Here is a 13518-nt window from a genome sequence, read left to right as displayed (position 1 = left end):
ATTCTTGACGGAGTTCGAGATCATGTGGTATCCCATATAGCTAGCAAGGACACTGCCCGACAGATGTGGGAAGCATTAGCTACGCTATATGAAGGATCTTCCGAGCAGCGAAAGATGTACTTAGAGGAGAAGCTGAGATGCATGAGGATGCCGAAAGTGGAGCATGTAGATCCCTTCCTTATGAGGCTTCAAGATGTTCGAGACCAACTGGCTTCAATAGGGTCAGCGCCCCAACCCTTAGAATTTGTAGGATTAGCGTTGAATGGCGTTTCTGAAGATTGGCAAGTTTTCATCCAGAGCATCCTGGGCAGAGAAAAATTGCCAGGTTGGGAACGTGTGTGGGCTGATCTGCAGCAAGAGGAAATGAGGTGTGATTTGGTGAAGGCCATTATCAATGGCAGTAGCAGTAGTGGGAAGAAGAAGGTGAAGGAAGAGGAGGACATGGCCCTTGCATCAAAGGGGTAGCAGGGGCAACGAAAAAGAAAGAAGGATATTTCGAAGATCAAGTGCTTCAAGTGTGGTGAGATGGCCCACTACAACACTTAATGTCCTCTCAGAAAGAAGGACAAGGAGGAGAAGCAGGATCAACGAGTTGCATCCGCTAAGATCGATAGGCTGTCCTCCAAATTGGAGGAAGAATTTGCCATGATTGTCGAGATGCCTCCAGGGGTGAGGTGGGGCGATCTGAAATTGCAACCCCAGAGAGCTATAGGATGGGAAGGGTCCTTGAGGAGTCCACCTCTAGGATCAAGACCTTGCTACGAGAGCCCATAGTTAGCAGTAGCAGGATCGGGATGGATAAGTGGCAGTTGGTGCAATCAGGTGCCAGAGTGATGGATGTAGTAGCTAGTAGCGCTCAGGCAAAGTTGGCAACAGTGCAGTTGGCACAGAGCAGAGTCAGCAACAGCGCAGAGGCTAGCAGCAGTCAGAACCTAGACGATGGATGCATCATACTAACCACAGTTGGTTCAGTATTTTGGATGCTTTTCCGTTGCAGATGTTGCAGTTGTAGCAGGAGCAAAGGGATGGGTTGCAGTGCAGATGCAGTGTTGGCAACAACATAGATGCAGCTCATATCAAAGTTGCCAAGTAGTTGGTGGGCAGTAGAGCTAGACATCAACAATGCAACAAGAGATGGTGCAGAAACAAAGTGATGCTTCAGTGGGTTGCAGCACTAGAGCACATTCCTCGCTAAGAGGGAGTGTTGATTTCTGTAGCATCAGATGTGCTCTTGCCTCGAGATTTTGCAGAGAGGCTAAGACACATGCATTCTCCAATACCCAGAAATTGTTTGGGAAAATTCCACCTAGAGATGATTTAATTAAAATAATTAACTTTTTAAAATGGTTCCCTAAGTCTAAACTTAGGAAATCTGGTTAATTAAAGGGTATTAATTAAATCAGGTGTGAATCTTCTAGAAGAAGACGAGGATCAACTCCCAGTTAATCTTAGCCCTTGATTATGTTTTAATCTTGGCCGTTGGTGCTCCAACAAGAGATTATAAGGAGTTCGATGGGCACTTGGAGAACACACTTGTGCAGTTCAATTTTGCTGGGAAGTCGATTTCCTAAGTAGCAACTGTGAGTTGCCGAAAGTGACTTAGTAAAGTCGAAGCAGTGAGAGAGGGGTAGGGATAGTAGACCGGAGGAGAGTTTTCCAGATCTGAGGAGTGCAAGGCAGAGAAGACAGAGAGAGGTTCAGAGAGAGTCTGAGATTCAGCTAGGAAAGTCGAATTCCAAAGCTAGAAGCGGGGTGTGAGACCGGAGGGCTAGAGGATCGAAGTTCCAGCTAGCAGGAGATCAGAGGAGGAGGTGACGTAGAGCCCAGAGACTATGACACAGATCTGCATAGGTTGACGTAGAGGCAGTGTGGGGCCAGCCATCCAAAGCCTGGATCAGATTCGGATCACTAGTGACAGTGTGAGATTTTTCTCACTATCTCCTTGTCAGTATTTCTCTGTATCAGATTGCCAGTTTGGGCATCTAATGATTTGTACTCAAATTACTACTGCATAATAAATAAAACCCTCAATTGCTGCACTGGTTTTCCCACATTGGGTTTTTCCGGGGACATTTGTCCAAAAACAACAGTGTATATGTGTGTGTTTATTTCTCTCCAGTGCAGTATTTAGTTTCCGCAGTATTTTATTTTGTGTAGGCTGCAGTGTATGTATTTCAATATTTGTTGTAGAAAACTGCAAGTAATTTGTTAAAGTAATTTAACAAATAGGAGAAATATCATCAGTTTGTTGCAGTAGGAATCAGGGCAATGATTTTTCATACTCACTGCATGTGTCTCACTGCCACCCCCATCTACCTCTAGCTCCACGTCATCCTCCTCGTCACTATCAAAGAAGACCTCAATGTAATTTAGACTTTCCCATTGTGCATCTATGCCCAGGTGCCCAAGGTTATTGACAAGTGAAGCATAACTTCCTCCTTCGGAGGTCTCTCTTGGTCTCCTCATCCATTTATCCACGCCCCTAGTTAGCTATCGGTGGTGGGGCCTTGGTGTCATGACCTCTAGGAGGGAAAGGAGCTTGTGGTGGAATCAGGACCCTATTTTTGGGGATTGCATCCGAAAAATCCTAGGTACAAGTCACGACCTCTTGTAGTGTGACTAGTCTGCAAGACCTCACCAACCCACATAAGGGCTAAAGCAACCCCTCGACAAAAGTGTAAACTCTCCTAGCCTCTGACAAGTCCGACACCATCACGGATACCCTCAAAAACTCTGATATGTACTGCTCAGGGTTGTCGGTTTGTTTGAGTTGCGTAAGCTCTCTAAAGTGGGCCTCTAGGTCCTTCCGGTCAAAACGCTCTATTACCCTCCATGTGAAATCCTCATAAGAAGTTACGCTTGCATGCCCAAGCGTAGTCAACCCATGAAACCACCAGTCGTGGGCTTCACCCTCCAAGTGTAAAGTAGCCATCTTGATGGCCTCTACCTCTGTCATCCGGCTGAGCTAGAAATATGTGTTCAGCTTCTCCACCCAAGTCTTGGCCATGCACTTGGAAGACCCATCGAATGTGGGAAGGTACATCCTCCCTACGGTGTGATGTAGCTCTGTGCTTTGCGTGCTGGAACCCCCTATGCCCTTGCCCTTCTCATTCTATTTGAGCTAGTAGAAATCTTTGAAGGAAAGTGCAACTCAAAAATCATCCCCCATAGACTGCCACTCCCTGAAATAATCCCCCATGGGCATCTCGTCCTGCCCGCCCTGCTCACTTGGTCCTGAGGGAAAAAACATGGGCACGGTAGTTTTGGTTGGTCCACTGAAAGCATGCGGGTGAGTCGTTGGTGAATGGTGGTCATATTGGTGGGATGCTCCTGAAGTCTCCCCAAATACAAATCCCAGATGCAAGCTCTTGTCCCAATTTTGCTGCTTGATTTCATCTAGCATCTCCTTCTGCCCTCTAGTCAAGTCATTTAGGGCCCTCAAGAGGTTCTCAAATGCTACCTCCTCTTTGCTCTTTGGCTCCCCCATATTTACCTCCACCAAGACCTGCTCTGGAGTCTTAGTATTCGGTGTGATTTCCAACTCTCTTCCCCTGCTCCGGTACTTGTCTCCAGTAGGTAACGTTCTTCCTATCCTCCAAGGTCATAGGAAAATCCCACATCTGAGCAAGATCCGAACTTTGATACCATTGTAATATTCCTACTTAGGAAATACAGTGATAAACAAAGCAAATAAGAACATGCACACACAAATATTCATAAATATAAGTGAACACCCGAAATTCCACCAAAAATAACACCCAACTGAGCCCTTTTATTAAATAGAACAGTAATACAATGGGGTATGGTGTGAGTTCACCTGGGCTTGCTAAAAAGGCAAGCTAGACAAGCCCCAGGTGGAAAAGTGCAATGCCCATATGCTAGAATGTGTGGTTTCAGCTATGCCCTGCACTACCCTGGAGAAACTGCACTGTTTGCTGCAAAGGATCTGTTGTATGACCAACTTTCGGTGCCCAGAAAGTTCTTGGAAATTAACCCCGGGCTATACTCAAATAACCCACCAAAACCTAGAAAGGGTTTGGCCTAGTTTCGACCCCTGAAAATGACCCCAATTACCACATGCTCATCAACTCGCTGGGAATTACAGCCCTTCTGGAAAATCACTGCTCCTGTTGGAAGAATCACCGCACCTCTATGGAATCCGTAATTTCCACCCTGGAGATCCTAGTTACTGGTTTGTAACGTTTACCAACACCTGCGGATTTTGGTGTAACGACAAACCTCCACATGGTATCAGAGCCAACTCCATTTTTGGCTTCCCTCTACTTTGTAACTCCCTATTTTGGCTATGTTCTGCCTTGCATACAAAGCGCTGCTCCTCTGCTCTTCTCTGACAGTCTTTTATTCATATTCACCTGCATATAATACGCTGCTCTTCTCTGACATATAATCTGCTGCTCAAGGTGCGAGATGGCGAGTTGATCGCGGGTGGAAGCGAGGAGAGCGTTCTGGTAACTGTAAATCCAAGAAGAAGAGAACTCGAAGAGTGGTTGGCGAAGGGTTGTCTTCACTGTTCCGGGAGACTAGCGAGCAAGAATTGCGAATGGTATCAGAGTGGCGAAGTGGAAGAGTGGTAAGCCTGGATTTCATTTTGTTTCTAATTGATAGAATGGTGCAAGCGTGAAGGTGACTATGTTAGTGATACGCTGGAATGATATGCTGGTGTGTTACTGTTTTGAATGGGCTTGTATTTCATTGAGTTCGGTCGTGGTTACGTTTTTGAATGGTTTACACCACACCTCTCTGCTGCGTTGACTGTGGTTACCGTGGGGTTTATCCCATACTCTGCACGATATACAACACCTAAGGTTTCACCTCCATATCAGAGCGCAATCTCCTCCCATACTTCTTCGACTCCACATCCATATCCCGTAATATAACAGCGCAATCTCCTCCCAGTTTGGTTGGTCGTATTACATTGGTTGAACGTTGTTTTATGTTACATACCGCCCATAATATATATCGCTTGATATCATTGTGGTGCCACTGCGATTCACCCAATCTCGCTGGTTATACATTGAATCATGCGCTGTATCGCACACCTTCGCTTCTGGTTTTTTAATACCTGCTCCACTTAACCCCTTCTCCATACTCTGATACACTTCCGCTCCCATTTATTACATTGAGCATTGTCCATTGAATGTTATTGGCAATACTCCATGCTGCGATTTTTTTTTTTAAATATAACTGTGGTATAATCTAGCATACCATAGTCCTTTGCCACTGGTTCGTATAATATAACAGTGCAATCTCCTCCCCTCGTCACAATATTAAACATTCAGCACATTTTTGCGAGCAGAAGTTTTTTTTTTTACAATATCCATTCAATCATATCTATTGTGGGAATAGTTCTCACTGGCAAGGAGAACTATCCTGAATGGTCTCGGATGATAAAACACACCCTCATTTTCAATGAGTTGTGGCAAGGAGTGTGTATCGGAGATGGAGGCAAAGAGCCAGAACAACCTACCTCAAACAAAGAGCTCGCCATTTGGGAGAATAAGAACAACAAAGCCTATGCATTAATTGCAACATCTGTAAGTGAAAAGGTGAGTTGCCATATTTCGCCATTTTCAATTGCTTTCAAAGCCTTACAAAAGCTGAAAGAACTCTATGACTCACATTCTGCACCTGAAGTTGTGTAACTCATGATTAAACTCTTCACTCTTGAATTGCAAAATAATGATCCTCTTACTCTTGCATCCGAAGTAAAATCTATAATGCATGATATCAAAGCTACTAAGGTTGAATTGGATATTCCTCTTATCGCTTTTCTCAAGGCACTTTATCCTACTTACTCCAATTATCTTGAGTCATTGCAAGCAAATGGAAATCTCAAAGATATTACCTTTGACTCCCTTGTGAAAAAATTTGCTGAAAGAGAGAAAGCTTTTGGAAAGAAGACAACCCCTCAATCTTCTAAAGAGGTTGTGTGCCTTGCTCATAAAGAAAAGAATCTTGCTCAAGATTCTTCCAGAGGAAGAGGTGGTCAAAGAGGAAGATGAAGATATTTCAGAGGCAGGGGGGGCAGACACTCTCAAGGATAAAAGTCAGATTTGCACTGCATACGCTGCAAAAGAAATGGATCACATGATGCCTCTAGATGCAAGTTACCTTGGGACAAAATTGAGCAGCAAAGAAATCAACCCAAAGGTAAAACTAATGATACAGACAAAGGTAAAGCACCTGAATCCGCTCATTATGTTGTAAACAATGTAATATCGGAGTAAATGAAGATTTATTTAATGCTTCATTTGCTTCTTGGAAAAATGATTGGTTGCTTGATTCAGGAGCAACTTACCACGACTCATAGAAAAGATTTTTTTTGAAGAATTTACTGACAATGTTGATGGAGCAGTATACTTTGCAGACCAATAAAAAATCAAGCCATCAGGGCTTGGCACAATCAGGCTTAAATTCCCTGGTCTTCCAGACTTCCTTCTGCATCATGTTCTATATCTCCCACAGTTGAAGAGAAACTTCTTGTCCTTGGTCCACATCTGCCAGCAAGGTCACTCCATTCATATGTTTGATGGCAAGCTTGAGGTGAGAAAAGCATCTGACCACTCACTTGTCATGAGGGGAATAGAAGAAGAAAGGCTTTTCAAGCTGCAAGGTACCTTTGCTCGTGCACAACATTTCTCATACAATTCTCATTGCGAAGAAGGTACACTTCCATCAAGTTTATTTTGGCATGCTAGATTTGGACATTTGAACTATGACAGCCTCCGCTTGTTGAAGAAAAATGGTGTTGCTGGTTTGCCTACAATTCCTAGGAAATTTAAGCAATGTGATGCTTGCATTCTAGGAAAGCATAGCAAATAGTCTTTTCATGATTCACATTCAAGAGCACATAGAAAACTTGAACTCATTCATTCAGATTTATGTGGTCCAATGCATGTTCCTTCTGCAAATGGAAATAAATATATGATGACATTTATTGATGACTACACCAGAATGTGTTGGGTTTATTTATTGAAGAACAAATCTGATGCTTTTCAAACATTCAAGAACTTTCATAAATGGATTGAAAATGATGCACAATCTCATATTGGGTCTATTCACACTGATAATGGAAAAGAATACACATCAAATGAATTTGAAAACTATCTTCGCCAACATGGGATCAAACATCAAACAACTGTGCCTTATAATCCCCAACAGAATGGTGTAGCTGAAAGAATGAATAGGACAATCTTAAATATGGTACGCTCCATGCTCTTCTTCAAAAATGTAAAAATAATGTTTTGCGCTGATGCTGTTCTATGTGCTGCATATATAAAGAATAGATGTCCATCCAATGCTATCAGAAACAAGACTCCCTATGAAATGTGGTATGGGCACATTCCTTCAGTAAAGCATCTCAGGGTCTTTAGTTCCACTTGTTATGCCTTGATACCAAAGGTACATAGAAATAAACTTGGTGCAAGAAGTCGTAAGTGTATCTTCCTGGGGTATTCAAACACCTCCAAAGCATACCGTCTCTATGATGAAGTCAATAAAAAGTTTGTTGTATCTAGAGATGTAATTTTTCTTGAATCATCCAAAATTGACAATGTTGTTGAGCGACAACTTGATCGCTTGGATAGATTCGCAAATGCAAAATCATTTCAAGAATTTGATAATCAAATTCCACATCTTGAAGGGGGGATTCCTATACTAGAACAACATGTGGAATCTTCTTCTGAAGCACTCTCTCCCCCACATGAAACTCCAACAACGGATGATGCTTTAAGTGATGTGATTGATAGAATTGGGAGACTCAATCTTGATTCATTCCCAACTCAATCAACGGAGCAGCCTGGACCATCTGAGAAAGTTCCTCCAAAGTGGCTGACAAAGACACTTGAAAGTGTTCATCCTGATGAGGTTGGAAAGACAGGAACTAGAAATTCAAACTGGCAAAATGGAGGTGATGTAGATGACTCTATTTCACTTGTTGATATGGATGTTTCTTATGATTGTGAATTGAATTTGTCTACAGATTTTGAACCAACTTCCTTCAAAGAAGTTGCTTCTCATGATGAATGGAAAGAAGCGATGCAAAAGGAGTACGATGCCCTCATAAAGAATGGCACATGGAAGCTGGTTGATCCTCCATTAGGAACCAAACCAATCGGCTGCAAGTGGGTCTACAAGAACAAGTATAAAGCTGATGGCTAACTTGACAAGCACAAAGCCAGGCTTGTGGCAAAAGGTTTTGCACAGAAGGAAGGGGTCGATTATGAGGAGACTTTTGCCCCCACAACAAAATGGGCTACCATTCGGACACTCTTTGCCCTAGCAGCTCAAAATGGTTGGAAAGTCCATCAAATGGATGTAAAAACTGCTTTCTTGAATGGAGATATAAAAGAGAATGTTTTCATGTCCTAGCCTGAAGGATTTGCTGTGAAAGGACATGAACATAAAATATGCAAACTTGTGAAATCCTTGTATGGCCTCAAACAAGCACCGCGAGCCTAGTATGAAAAACTAACTGAGCATCTTCTGAAACTCAATTTCAAACATTATGATCTTGATGATGCAACTTTATTTGTCAAGAAAGTTGGTAAAACAGTTGTATATCTTGTGGTATATGTAGATGATCTTTTGATGACAGGGAACAATGAAAGCTACATTGCATCCATAAAGAAGGAATTGGGGAAAGGTTTTGAAATGACTGATTTGGGCTATGTTCATTACTATCTTGGTATTGAAGTAACTCAATATCTGAAGTCCATATTTCTTTCTCAAAAGAAGTACATTGGAGATCTGTTGAACAGGTTTGGCATGATAGAATGAAATCCTCTTACTACTCCAATGGAACAAAACTTAAAGCTCACATCCATTGAAGGAAAAGAATTTGAGGATGCAACAAAGTATAGACAGCTTGTAGGAAGTCTCAACTACCTAACTACTACCAAACCAGATATTTCGTTTGCTGTTGGAATCCTCTCTAGGTTTATGCAAAAGCCTTGTGAGGGACATTGGTCTGCTGCAAAAAGAGTTCTAAGGTACTTGAAGGGAATTCAAGACTTTGGAATCAAGTATACACAGGTGGACGACTTCAGCTTGATTGAATACTCTGATTCAGACTTCGATGGAGACAAAGAAACTTGGGTATCTACTTTAGGATATGCTATGAGTCTTGGATTAGGAGTTGTCTCCTAGAGATCACGCAAACAATCAGTTCCAGCAGATTCCACAACAGAAGCAGAATACGTGGCAGCAGCTAAGGCAACAAAAGAAATTGTGTGGCTTAGGAAAATTCTTGAAGATTTGCAGGTAAAACAAGTACAATCAACTCCACTCATGATTGACAATACCTCTACAATAAAGTTGGCCAAGAACCCAAAGTTCCATGATCGAACGAAGCACATCAATACTAAATATCATCTGATTCGACATCATGTTGAGGCCAAAACAATCCATCTCCGCCATTGTTCCACGAACGAGCAAATTGCAGACATCTTCACCAAAGCGCTTGGAAGAGAAAAGCTTGAAAGATTCAAAACGATGCTTGGACTCACTAACATCCCTTCAGATTAAGGGGGGGAATGTTGACACCTAATCATCAGGATTGGGTGAATAATTGAAATTGATGTAAATAAATAATAAAGAATATGAATTGTCATCGGGAGATGAAATGAACAGTCTCTCATGTCAGAGCAGGCAGTGACTCCTCAAAACAATTTGTTGATTTCATTTAGGTTGGTGTTTATTATAAAAATGAGGAAGAAACTATTCATTTCATCTCCCGGTGACTATTCATATTCTCTATTATTTATTTACATCAATTTTAGTTATTCACCCAATCCTGATGATTAAGTGTCAACAGCTCCAACTCCAAAAATGATGCAAAACGTTGATGCTTCTCTCATCTAGGTATCTCCCTAAATCCCCAGGACAAATAAACTCCAAAAGGACACCTCCGTAGCTCCGATGTGCACCCAAAAACTCCTCCTGCGCAGGCCCACGCAGTCACAAAAAAAAGGGTCGCGCTGCTACAGCAAGGGCTCTCCCCAAAATATGGCTGATCTCTCCCCAAAATCTCCAGCAATGTATGATGCAATGCTTCCCTGGAATCCTCCACAAGTTTGATTCTCTTAGCTGGCCCGTCCAAGGTAGTTTGTACTCTCTCCTATGCCCAGAAAGCAGCAGAAAAGCCCCACGAAATGCTTGTGAAAATGCTGAACTGGCTAACAATGGAAATTGACTTCCCTCCTTGGGCTTGCACTCGAAGTTCACTGAAGCAAGGGGTGAGAAACTCGCTTGAGAATCTCGGGGGCAGACTTGGCTCAACAGCTCAAGCGTGCTAGGTAAGAGTAATTTTCAAATTGTTAAAAGGTGCAAATTGATATGAGCCTCCTCTATTTAACTTTGGATGCCCCTTCCTCATGTGGGACCCGTCATCGAATTTCTTTCTTCCCCAAGAAGTTCGAATTGCTTAGTGGAGCGTATTTTCCTCTTGGGTGACCCCCACATTCCACTAGGGGCTCGATTTGCCTTTCTTTCCCTTGTGCATGTACCTTCCTTGATCAAAATTGGGAAGTGGAGCCCTCCAACCCACTTCTCCTAAGTTGGGAAACAAAAATGTCAAAATTGGGCATCTTTCCCTTGTGCATGTACCTTCCTTGATCAAAATTGGGAAGTGGAGCCCTCCAACCCACTTCTCCTAAGTTGGGAACCAAAAATGTCAAAATTGGGCAGAAATTATATTCGCACTTAGCAATAGTTGCTAAGTGGGAATATCACACTCAACAGCCTATATCCCTCTTGGATTTGCTCTCAAGATTTAGGACTATTTGGAGATTGGGCGGAGTATTGGGATAAGTATGTGAGGGACCTGCTCTTGGCAGGTATTACACTGATTGGAAAGAATGATGCATTCACTTGGGATGGAAAACTTGTGCAGGGTCAGATCTTGGTTGCAGAGGCTTACAGATATCTCTCGTGCATCCGCTTTCTGTGAATGGTAGGTGTATCAGCAAAATCTGGAAGTGAAAACTTCCACTCAAGCTCAAATGCTTCGGGTGGCTGCCATGGAAAAATAAAATATTAACTTGGGACAATTTGTGTCGCTGTGGGTTCAGCGGTCCTGGCCGATCTGTGTTCTGTAAGGCAGAGGTCAAGGATGTGGTCCACCTTTTCCTTCATTGTCCATCTTCGGTTTCCATTTGGTATGATATCTTGCATATCTTAAACATTTTTGAGGACTGGAATTCATCATCTATTAAGGCTTGTTCACTGGATTGGATGTCAGGATACGAAGAACGTCAATCAATTCCCCTCTACATTTTCTGGGGTATCTGGTGAAAGTAGGAATGCTATTTTTGAAAACTGTCTGCTGAGCATCAAGGATATTTGCATAAAGATTTGCTTTTATTCCAACGAGACAGGGCTAGTGATCCATAAGGCTACACTGAGAAAGATCAAACTTTCAAATATTTGGTGCGGATTTCCTGTGGGATTTTTCGATGGGATGTCAAGTATGAGTGTGGAAGTAGGGTTTACATTGTTTTAAAACCTGGTCATTTTTATCATTTCTGCTGGAATAGTGGGATAGGTTCCAATATCTGGGCGGAGATCATTGCTCTTTGGAGGCTATTATTCTGTGGATACTGGTTATCCATCAAGTCGATAGATGTTTTTGGTGATTCAAAGGTCGTCATTGATTTGGGATATGGATCAGGCAACTTTTGACCACCTACGCTTACTAATTGGATGCAGAGAAATAGAGTCCGGGTGGGACTTTTCCAGAGGGTGAACTTTTCGCATATTTATAGAGAGCAAAATGGAGTTGCAGACACACTTTCAAAATTGGACCACAGGTACCATCTATTCTGCCTTCCATAATAACATTATGCAGCGGACTGGAAAAATCTTCTATACGCAAGTTTTTCTCGCTCATGTGGTGGCATTTCTACACAGTATACTTCTTTTGTTGGAGACCTATTCCTGTGCTTCAGAGGATTACTATTTTAGTTTTTTGACAGACTCTTCTTGATGACATATTATCTGTTTATGTGATAATTATTATTGGTCTTTATGGTTTGTATCAGTGTGATGACTACCTGTATTAATGCCATTGTTTTGTCCATAGTTTGGTTATGTATTAGACCTTTTATACATCCTGGTAATCATCAGGTTTTGGTGATTACGGAATATTTGTAATATGTAAAGAGCCGGTTATATATAATATAGAAGTCTCTTGTTATATAATATAAAATGCTATTGTTTTTTCTTTCCTGAAAATAAAAATAAAAAAGCGAGTCCATTTTGTTTGCACAGTAGTTGACACATTTATTGCTCAACTCTATGCAGGTTGTCTATAAGACACTCAATCCTAAATGGAATCAAACCTTGGAGTTCCCTGACACTGGTAGCCGCTTGGTGCTTCATGTAAAGGATCATAATGCTGTATTACCAACATACAGCATCGGTGATTGTTTTGTAGAGTATGAAAGACTACCTCCAAATGAAATGGTTGACAAATGGATTCCTTTAGAAGGAGTTACGAAAGGAGAAATACATGTTCAAGTGACAAGAAGAGTGCCAGAAATGTCGAAAAAATCAAGTTTGTCACAGCAAAGATCCAGCATGTCAAAAGTGCACAGGTTATCTGAAAAGGTAAAACACCTTGTTAAATTCAGATTCGTTAATTGTAGCTTCCTTGATATAAAGCTATTGAGATTCACGAAAACATTTCTGCTAAAATAGCTGTGGGTTTCACATTTTTTCATATTTTATTCTACGAACCTTTGCCAATGTTAGTCACTGAATACTTATATATGGTATAAAAAAGTTTAACAGGATAATTGATGTGCTTTTCAGGTCCGCGAAATTATAGAAAAAGTTAAATCCTTGGCAGAAGATGGGGATACTGAAAATATGTTATCATATTTGGATGAATTAGAAAGTGTTGAAGAAGAACAAGAAATGTGCATGTTCCAACTCCACTTAGACAAGACTACATTACTGGAAAAAATTCATGAACTGGATCAAGTGATGAAGGGAGTTAAATAGGGCTTATGTACTGCAGCAAAATTAACACAACATTGATCTTACGTGTTACTTAGAAACATGGATACAGAGAATTTACGTGATATACATTCATCTTATGTACTTTAGCAAGGGTTCCAAAGGATACCAGGCTGGTCTCTTCTTTGCTGTCTGTGTTTCAGAGTACTATTAAGAAATGTATAATATTCATAGTTAAGGATCAATGTAATCGTTTCTTCACTTTTGTAGTGTAGAATGTAAAATCAAGGATTAAAAGTTTTCATGAGATCTATGCATTGATCTTATGTACTTTAGCATGGTTTCCAAAGGATCTCAGGTTGGTTTCTTTTGTGTGGTCTTTGTGTTTTAGTTTATAATTTTTACATGGATCAATGTGATGATTTCTCTACCATTTTTATTATAAAATCAAGAATTACAATTTTTTTTTATATGATCATAGTTCAAAAGAATACTAGAATTGTTGAATTTGTAACTATGGTTGGTTTTCATAATGTATAT

General features: G+C 41.3%; 1 protein-coding gene across 4 annotated transcripts in view; it reads left to right on the top strand.

Moving 5' to 3' along the window:
• The window catches only part of ATSYTF (C2 domain-containing protein), a 283910-nt gene extending 270597 nt beyond the window's left edge, over nucleotides 1-13313 (top strand). For all 4 annotated transcript variants that reach the window (XM_089420635.1, XM_089420636.1, XM_089420634.1 and 1 more), the window contains 2 exons: nucleotides 12322-12627; nucleotides 12832-13313. In XM_089420635.1, coding sequence (XP_089276761.1) covers nucleotides 12322-12627; nucleotides 12832-13023 — 498 coding nt within the window. In that variant the 3' untranslated portion in view covers nucleotides 13024-13313. The remainder of the gene's footprint in view (nucleotides 1-12321; nucleotides 12628-12831) is intronic.
• The last annotated feature ends 205 nt before the right edge of the window (nucleotides 13314-13518 follow it).

Source organism: Pinus tabuliformis, chromosome 4_1 (genome assembly GCF_031772625.1).
Source record: "Pinus tabuliformis cultivar Carrire ecotype Pingquan chromosome 4_1, CPIR1, whole genome shotgun sequence".
Lineage (NCBI taxonomy): Eukaryota > Viridiplantae > Streptophyta > Pinopsida > Pinales > Pinaceae > Pinus > Pinus tabuliformis.
Note: the sequence above shows the minus strand (reverse complement) of the source record. Positions and strands in the feature narration are given on the sequence as shown.